Source organism: Tupaia chinensis, unplaced genomic scaffold (assembly GCF_000334495.1).
Source record: "Tupaia chinensis unplaced genomic scaffold, TupChi_1.0 Scaffold145659_1, whole genome shotgun sequence".
NCBI lineage: Eukaryota > Metazoa > Chordata > Mammalia > Scandentia > Tupaiidae > Tupaia > Tupaia belangeri.
The window spans coordinates 2,360,900-2,371,017 of record NW_006205516.1 but is presented as its reverse complement, the minus strand read 5'-3'; the positions used below and the strand labels follow the sequence as shown (position 1 = coordinate 2,371,017).

General features: G+C 35.0%; 1 protein-coding gene across 6 annotated transcripts in view; it reads right to left on the bottom strand.

The window, feature by feature from the left end:
* Positions 1 to 298: 298 nt before the first annotated feature.
* KLHL13 (kelch like family member 13) overlaps positions 299 to 10,118 on the bottom strand; it is a 137,024-nt gene continuing 127,204 nt past the window's right edge. For all 6 annotated transcript variants that reach the window (XM_027768174.1, XM_006168274.3, XM_006168271.2 and 3 more), the window contains 2 exons: positions 3,139 to 3,252; positions 299 to 1,021 (listed from right to left, as the gene is read on the bottom strand). In XM_027768174.1, the coding sequence (XP_027623975.1) occupies positions 534 to 1,021; positions 3,139 to 3,252 (602 nt within the window). In that variant the 3' untranslated portion in view covers positions 299 to 533. The remainder of the gene's footprint in view (positions 1,022 to 3,138; positions 3,253 to 10,118) is intronic.

Here is a 10,118-nt window from a genome sequence, read left to right as displayed (position 1 = left end):
CATGCGAGTTGGCAACCTTTCGTGTATTGTTCCCTGTTGGAGCAGGCTGCCTCCCTTTGACATCTTCCAGTCAAAGATGAAAGGAAAAGCTTTTACTTTGAAACCTAGTGAGCAGTTGTACATTTACTATAATCCACCTTCGACTTGGCTTATTGGGTTTACTAATGCAAGATGACAAATACTTTACACCCAGCACACAGCATTTAAAAAGTACTGAAGAAACATTTCATAGACAATACCGCTTTTTTTTTTTTATGTTAAACATCAGCTTCTATGGGATACATTTCCAGAATGGTTATTTTTATGTTAAACATCAGCTTCTATGGGATATATTTCCAGAATGGTTGTGTTACCACTTTATAAACATTCTAGGCCAAACGAACAGCACAAATAACATCAATGTCATCTTTTTTCCAATATCTGTATCAATTACTGGAGGCTAATCCTAACATATATTCTACTTAAGGGGGGAAAAAGAAGAGAATGACACATTGCAAAGATAGGACTACAGCATCTTAGTTGTAGAGATGATCCTAAGGTGCAGAAAGTGGGGACTCTCGAGAAGGTGATGGTGTGGTTTCTTCAGGTGGAAAAACTGTGAGTGTGCAAGCTCGAATGCCACCAAGGGACTCTGGGAGGTCAAAAACCTTATGCCATTCATCTTTATCTGGATCATATTTCTGCACTATCTCTACCATACAACGGTTATTCCAAGAATACCCACCGACCACATAGATTTTATTTTCAAAGACGGCAACCCCAACATCACTCTGCCCTCTTAACATGGCAGCAATTGGGGTCCACTGGTCAAGGATAGGTGAATAGTATTCACAGCTTAGGACATCATCATAATCACTCGTTCCCCTGAAGTGATTGCCACCAATGACATAGAGCCTCTCTCCAACTGTGCACATGCAGTGCAGACCTCTGACGGTGGTCATTGGTGCCTTCTGGATCCATTTGTCAGTATCAGGGTCAAAGCACATGAGCTCCTTTTGGAAAGTGTCATGAGTAATTCCTCCTAAAGAATGAAAATCATAGGTGTGAGGTAAACAAATTACTGCAAAAATATAAAAGTAAGGAAAGGCTCTCTGTCATAGATAATTAACTTGTAGATTCATATTATGACATTATAGCCTATCAGTGGTGTTCTTTTAAACATATGCCCTATAGGAATATTTTCTCCGGATTAAAAATAAAGAAAATAACATTTCACCCTCCACAAGAATAAAAAAAAAAAAAAAAGCTTATATTCTTGCAATGATCTTCCCAAATAAAAACCCATGGAATTTCAGAGGCTTTACTGAATGAAAATATTTTCCAGCCACTCTTAAAGAGTTGGGTCTGCAGTAAATTCCCACTACAAGGCATCATTCACTTCTTACTGCTTTTTAGTGGCACTAGGATAGAGCACTTTAAATTCCAAGCGGTCATTTTCTTTCTTTCCAAATAAGAAGGTGTCCTCTAGTTGTTTCATTAGGATTGTGATTATGAATGGAGATATTTATCAAAGCACTTTGGAAAAGTTGTGCAAGTCTTGAGCAAATATTAAAGGCTTATAAGAATATTCAGAATTATTTGTTTCTGTAGTTTCTGGTGGGCAAGTGAGGGTGAGTAATGTCATCTGCTCTCACAAAACACTTTTTAAAAGCTAAAGAATCAGAATACTGTATAGATGTGGAATCTTATCTGTGTGAAGTCTGTTGTTAATCTATTGATTCCCCAGCATCTACAAAGTGTATTCTTAGATCACATATAAATCAGTCTCCAGAATCAAGGTATCATACTATGTCTCTTGCAGACAAGGAAGAGAACTACACTAATCTTCAGCCATATCATTCGAAGCTCTATCAACTGGCCAGAGGCAAAAACTGTTTTCATTTCTATATAGTTTGTCTGTGTTTTACAGAATTCACAGAACAGAAAACAGGTTTTTTTTTTTTTTGGTTTGAAAATAAGCTGTGTCTACAATCCTACTTTTGATTGAGAAGGCCGTTTCTGCAAGATATACCAGTTATAGCAAAGCATCACTAAAACAATGCAGGTGTCAGTTTTTTTCACAGAGGATTGGGAGCACTTATTACAGTTAGTACAGCAGCTACATGCATAAAATAGGTAGATGGTGTAAATAATCGATTAGCAGAGCATATGATAGGGTGGCTCTTTCAATATAAGATGTCCCATAGTTGCTCATGAATTGAACATTAGCAGCCTGCCAAACACACACTACTGTCCTTTCACTGATCTTTCTTAATTACAGATTTCATATGGCAGCATTCAGAGAATCAGACCACAAACATCACTTTAACACCTTTGTTTTTTAATAATGTAACTGCAGGCCTGGCACTGGCAGGCCTTTAAGTGGGAAAAACTGTCACAGGAAGACTACGTTAGGACCAAATGAGAAGAACCAAACAAAGTCGAAGGTCAATACCAGAGGTGATCAATACACTAAAGAAATGCTTTTTTCTAAGTTTTCTAGGATGACCCAAACACCAACAATATGAGGATGAAAGGTGTTGCTGGGACACTGAATATACTATAATCATTTTAGCTTTTTTAAATAGGAAAATATGTCTGCATATGCCTAAAACACAGATAGCCAGCACAGAATTATGTATAATGCCCATAGTATAATCCCATTTACCATGCTCAGGAAATAGAAAATACACATCATGAGTTACATTTAATAGAGACTAAACATTATTGCATATTTTATTATGCAAACTAGTAGCATGTTTTATGCACAATAAGTTTATATATGATTATATATTTTCTTATATAGTGCAGCTAAATATTAAATAAGCAAACTAACTGTTGCTATAGAGAACGTGAATAGTGTTTATTAGAATACAAAGTATGGAGACTGGAAAGCAAATTGTAGAATTTGAATGCTTTCCAGTTTTTTCTAAGTTACACATTTACAGCAGGATTGGTTTGCCGCTAGTCTTAGAAACTTACAGAACACCCAAGGTATTCATATGCAAAGGTATACACAAAAATATATTCCAAAATAAACATAAATTCAATTTTGATTATCCGTTTTTCTAAAGTATCATTATTACTACCACTATACAGAAAGATGGCATATAGTTAAGAGGTTATGTATTCTATTGTGTTCACATGATAACTATTTACCTGAAATATACATCACTCCTCCATACACAGTTCCAGCATGGCCATAGTGGGGCTCACTCATTTTGGCAACATAGGTCCATTCATTTGTTCTCGGATTGTAACATTCTACTGTCGCTGTTTAAAAAAAAAGAAAGAAAGACAGAAATTATCTTCTATCTCAAATATAACAATTATTTCTCATTTTAGGTGAAAAATAATAATATCAAAATAAAAGCATATATATTAATAGGTGTAAGAGATCCTTGAAGAGTGGCTCTTATAGTAATTATTGATACTATATTAATAATATGAACGATTAATACATATTACATTAGACTAGATAATGTAAGAATCTAACACATTTCTGTCATTGCAGAAATTGCTAAGATTCCTTTCTTCTGGAATTTAAGTACAACTTTTAATTTGTCATTTCTTTCATTTCTCTGCTCTAAATATGTGGCAAGAAAAGATTTTTAAAAATCACAATGAAGAAGAAACACCTCAACTCTGCGTCTCCAGGTTGACACTCCATATAGGAACAAACATTGATGTATTGAAGCAAATTTTTAAAATAAAGAATGATAATTGAGGGCCAGGATGTGGTAAAAAGGGAAACCCCTACTCTCTTAGTGGGAATGTAAATTAGTACGGCCACTGTGGAGAATGATATGGAGGTTCCTCAGAAACCTACAAAGAGAACTACCATAAGACCCAGTAATTGAATTCTTAGATGTTTACCCAGAGGATAGGAAAATCCTCAGTCAGAAAAAAATACTTTCATGTCCATGTTTAATGCAGCATTATTTACAATTGCTTGGACATGGAATCAACCCAAATGTCCAAGAACAGACAAGTAGATTGAAAAAATGTGGCATGTGTACTACATGGAATACTACTCAGTCATAAAAAACAATGAGACCCTCACGTTTGATATAAAGAGGTTGAATATGGGAGACTTAATGCTAAGTGAAGCAAGTCAGATTATAAAAGACAGACATTGTATGTCTCCACTCAATAGATATCAAATGTCTGTCCTCTATAGCAGAAATAGAAAGACTAGAAGATATAATAGCAAGGAGGGCAACTGTAGATACTGGAGACAGTATGGGGGAGAAACAGGGGGTGAGTAATGTGGTGGGGGGGGGTCCGGGAAAAACACAAACAACACATTTAATATATACTAAAATTCAAAGTTATCTGCTGATGATAATGTATATGGTAAAGTCTTTGACTTCACTAATATGCACTGTATTCATGCTGGGAAAAATCATGTTGTTCACTATAAAGATGTACAGTGATTAAATGTAAGTTTTTAAAAAAGAAGTAAAATTTTAAATTGAGAAGGAAAATATACACCTCTTTATTTTATGTTCTGAAGCTTATGGCTTTATTTCCTCTCCAGACTAATAATAATTTCTCTATACTAACAATAATTTCTCATGTATACTTTGAAGCCATTAATCCTTTCGTTGTTTTCTCTCTCTCTCTCTTTTTTAAAAAGCAAGAGGTACAGGCAGGTGGCACGATGGTTAGGGTGCTGGATTCCCACATGGCCAATCATGGTTCAAGTCCTGGACCTGGCAGCTTGCTTTCTCACTCCCTCCTGCCCTGGTCAAATTTAAATAAATACATTAATTAAAGTAAATGAGTAATTCATTTTGAAAAGGGCACAGAGAAATAAGGCTATTATGAGGACTCTGATGAAAAGCATAAAATATATTTTGACTTGAAAAGTTCATATTATTTACTGCAGACATTGCTGATTGCTAACCCAATTTCTTGTTTCCCCTAATCCTGCTTTTTTGTTTCCTAATAGAACCACAACACAGCTCAGAGAAGCACCAAACTAAAAACAAAATCCAATTTAGCAGATTCCCTTGAAGCTCTGGTTGACCACATGACAGAGTTCTAGGGAGTGACATGTAAGTAAGAAGTCTATTGAGTGGGTTATACGATCAAGATACTGGAATAAGGTTTAGCTACTTGCTGACAAATGCAATCCAAACTGATGATTCAACTTTTGAATGAGATTCTCTATTTAAAATAGCAGAATTCTGTAATATCTTCCTCCAAATACTGGCAACTTCCACAGCTAATAACAAGTTAGTTACGTGTTCCACTACTGTGTTTTACTATTTTCAGTCAGTGGATATCTTTTTAAAATTTAGTACAATTTCATTTGCCTTTAGCATGACTTTCACCTACATGCCAAGCAAAATCCTACTGAATGTACATTATCATTCTTCACTGAACAGAGAATTGAGAGTATTGATTGGTCCTTGACATAAGCAAAGTAATTAATGGGAGGACTTTATATGATAAAAGAAAGTAATCTAATCACACATCTTATCAGAAAAAGGGTTTTAAATGACTTTCATAGATCATCTTCTCCATTTATTCGAAGCCAAAGATAGATTTCACTATAGTTCTACACTTGATAATGTAGGACTCTGCCTTAAAACTTAAATATTTTATTTTATTATTTTTTTTGAGAATTTTTTGCTACAGGGCGCATGTGCGCTTGCCAGAAAGAGAGAGACAGAGAGACAGAAAGCGAGAAGTCACTCCCCAGGGGGGATGGCCACACCGCAATCCCTTCTCCTCCATTCTCCTCTTGGGATCTTGGGCACGCACGCACACACGCCTGGCGTGAGTTTAAGCCACTGGGTCCGGGACGCAAACTGTGATTGACTACATGGGAGTTCAGCGACATAGCATTACGCCACCTGCTGGTCCCAACTTTAAAATTTATAGACTGTAACTGTTCTTTCTTCTATCTAATTTAAATTGTTCTGATATAATCTCCATTAATTTTTCTTGTTCCTTTTATAATGAAATTATGAATTGAATAGCTACCCACATTTTATGATTATTAATATTTTCCTATGTACAAAGATAATGCTCTTCTTCTGTTGATGAGCTAATTGCATTTTTTTCCTAATAGGACTTAAAAAGATTCATCTATACTATCACATACAGAATCCTCTCATTTCAAGAGGGCTATTAATCACCAATAACACAATAACTATATAATAGTTTGTCATCCCTAAACTTTTCTTCTTCCAGCTGAGTGAGTATCGGTCTCCTTTAGTTTTCCCAGTCCTTTATCTTCTCTGTCAAACCTTTAGACTTTTTCCATGCAGAATTTCTATTGTTATTAGTAAAATCAATAGCGTTTAGCTCTGAAATAGAATGCATCTTGAGTGCCCTATATATTCTAGTTATCAGTCCCTTATCTGAAGCATAGTTTGCAAATATTCTTTCCCATTCTGAGGCTTGTCTCTTCACTCTGATTATTGTTTCCTTTGTTGTGCAGAAGCTCTTCAACCTAATATAGTCCACTTGTCTATTTTCAGGATTACTGTCTGTGCTTTGGGGGTTGTATTTAAGAAATATTTGCCTACCCCAAAGTCTTCAAGAGTTTCCCCTGTGTTTTTCACCAGTAGTTTTATAGTGTGAGTCTTTATATTTAGGTCTTTGAAACATTTTGGGTTAAAAGGTAGATAAATGAGCTTAATAGACAGCTTTCCAAGGAAGATATATAAATGGCCAAAAGGCATATGAAAATGTTCAATGTCTCTTATCATAAAGGAAATGCAAATAAAAACCATAGAGAGATACCAGTGGTTTTGATTTAGCCCTGGTCAGAATGGCTATGACAAAAAAAAAAAAAAAAAAAAACCAGCCTCTCCAGCACTGTTTATCAGAATAAACATTAGTACAGCCTCTGTGAAGAACAATTTGGAGGTTCCTCAAAGATCTACAAATAGAACTACCATATGATCCAGTAATTCCACTCCTGGATATTTACCCTAAGATCAGAAAACATTTAGTTGGAAAGACACTTGCACATTCATATTTATTACAGCACTATTCACAATTGTTAGGACATGGAATCAACCTAAGAGACCAAGAACAGATGACTGGATTGATAAACGTAGCACATATACACTATGGAATATTACTCAGTCATAAAAAGCAATGAGATGCTGTCATTTGATACAACATGGATGAAGACAGAAGATTTAATGCTAAACAAAGTAAGTCAGACTCTGAAAGAGAGACACTGTATGTTTCTGCTCAATATATACCGAATGTCTGAACTTTATAGCAGAAACTGAAACACTGGAAAATGTAACAGCAGAGATAGCAAGTGTAAATATGAGAGACTATATAGAAGGGGGTGGACAGTTGGGGGTAGGAGGGAGGGACTTAGGGGAAAAAAAGAACATTTAACAGACACAAGAATGGAAAGTTAATGTGTACAGTAATATCTTTGACTTGACTGACATGCAATGCATTTCTGCTTTTAGAACCCACATTGTATGCTGTAAAAACGTACAATGATTAAATTTAAAAAGAAAAAATAGAATGCATCTAGTTAAAATGTAGATACATGTACTCTTATTTCTATTTTCCATATTTACAAGACAGTCAGGTAGATATAGGTTAGTGCCAACAATTTGGCGGAGCGGGGAGCAGTTCAAGGAATGATGCAAGGCAAGGAGCTGGAGCAACAAAGCACTGGTTCCATCACAGTCTGCAGGAGCTGGGAATGGTTAGGAGGCCACTGGGAGAATCTAGAGCAGGAGTCGGTAAACTTAAGCCAGTGGACCAAAATCAGTCCACTGCCTGTTTTTGTATGGCCCACAAGATAAGTAAGTGCCTTTATATTTTTGAAGGGTTGGGAAAAGATCAGGAAACTATTTGGTAAAATATTTAAAAAATTATATGAAATTCAAATTTTAGCATTCATAAATAAAGCTGTATTGGAGCAGAGCTTTACCTATTGGTTTATAAATTCTCTGCAGTTGCTTTTCACTACAACAGCAGAGACTGAATGATCCACAAAGCCGAAAACATTTTTTCTGGTCATATACAGAAATTTGTTGACCTCTAACCTAGAAAATCAACTTCAGTAGCTTGGTGGTGTAGTGTTTTAAGTTAGAGAATCCTTCCTAATTTAAGAATTACATACACTTAGGTTTGTTATTTCACAGGCATTAGTAGTTCTTATTTTTTCAGATGACTGCAATGGAATTCAGAATCCATCCCTAGGGATGATGTGGAATTTATTCATTTTTTGAGATTAGGAAAGACACTAGTCTTAAGAAAGATTGGAAGGTGTAATAGCAGGGAGGGCAACTAAACATACTAGAAACAGTATAGGAAGGGGTGGGTAATAGTGGTATGGAGGGGATCAGGGAAAAAAAAACAAAGCATTTAATAGATACAAAAATTAAAAAGTTATCTGCTGATGATAATATATATGGTAACGTCTCTGACTTGACTATTATGCACTGTATTCATGCTGGGAAGAATCATGCTGTATACTATAAAGATGTACAGTGATTAAATGTAAATAAAAATGCATTCTGATAGAGTTATCAATGTAATACATAAAAAATACAAGGCCTATTATGTGGAAAGTGCTCAATAAATGGAAATAGTGATTTTTAAAAATCATATGAACAATGATGGCTTCTGTAGAAGAACGATGGACTCTAGAATACTAGAGTACTGATTAGAGATCAAGAAAACCCCAAATCCATTAAAGGATATAGAAGCATTTTATACATTTAGGTAATTTTATTGTACGTTTATTTGAAAAAATATAACATGTTTCCTATAAATTATTTCATTATTTGATAGTGTACCTTGTTAATATTTAACTAAAGTGAAAGATAACTATGCCATCATATTCTTTTTCAATATAGGAAACCTCAATAGAAGATCAACTTCTTATATGACACAATTTTGAAATATGCCAGAAATAACTGACTCCTTTTTCACTTAAATGACAGCTCCTCTAAGCTTCTCCTTCTTTCTCATTGTATCTGGTGTCAAAGGAAAGCAGCGTTTCCAAGGAATTATATGTCAGCAGTAAGCCAGGTGCACACATGCACACAGTCTTTCCGATATACTATGGGCTTAGTTTTTCCTTAGGTTGACATACTCCATGAAAGAATTTTAAAAAGCCAAATACATTAAAATTATCTAAAATGTCTTAAAAATGTTGCCACTGTTTTCTTTTCTTAAAGATTTATTTAATCTTATTTATTATTATTATTATTATTATTTTATTTGACCAGTGAGAAAGAGAGAGAAAGGGAAAATGAAAAAGCAAGTCACCAGGTCAGGGACTCAAATCATGGTCTGCCATGTGGAAGTCCAATGCCCCAACCACAATGCCACCAGCCAGCCCCCAGTTATTTTCTTAATCATGATATGTAGGCAATGGTTATGGCATGTAGGGAGAATAAACGATGTACTGGTACTAATGAACTTACGTAATTGTTAAGTGACTTTTCCATCAGTCCCTTTTTTCTACCACCCATTTATATTCCCCTTCTCTATTTACATAGGCACATGACTGTGTCAACATAATCAGTTAAAATGGGAGTGTCAATTTATTAAATAACATGTTCGTTTGTGTGTGTCTGTGTATGCGTGTGCGTGTGTGTGTATAAGAAACACTTGTGGAACAGGAGAAGATTTTAAAATTTAGTCTCTGACTGGAACATTGAGAAATATAAGCAAGATCTTCTTTGGAATTAAAATGTACTATTCTATAAAACCTATGGGTCCAAGAAAACTGGAAAGGAGAACTGAGACAAATTCTTTCCTTATTTACATGAAGAGAAACATTATTCCTGTAGAATTCAGAAAAATTAACCAATATTGCTCTTTGGAAGTGGGAGTAATTGGGGCTAGTTTATGCCAAGTTTGGTTACCTCAACAAGGCAGAATGTAGTAAGACAAGACAGTCTACTTCTTGCTCCCACTTGAGTTTAACATAGGAAGTCACAGAGGGTGGGATGGGTCATAAAGAAATGGAACCCCTTGTTTCTTGGCATTATGAACTGAATTTCTTTTCTTTTCTTTTCTTTTTTTTTTTTTTTTTGGCCTGAAGGTTCCCCTGGAATCAATACTCTCAGTTTGAATGTACTTAATAAATCAAACACATGATATATAAAAAAAAAAAAAAAAAAAAACACCTT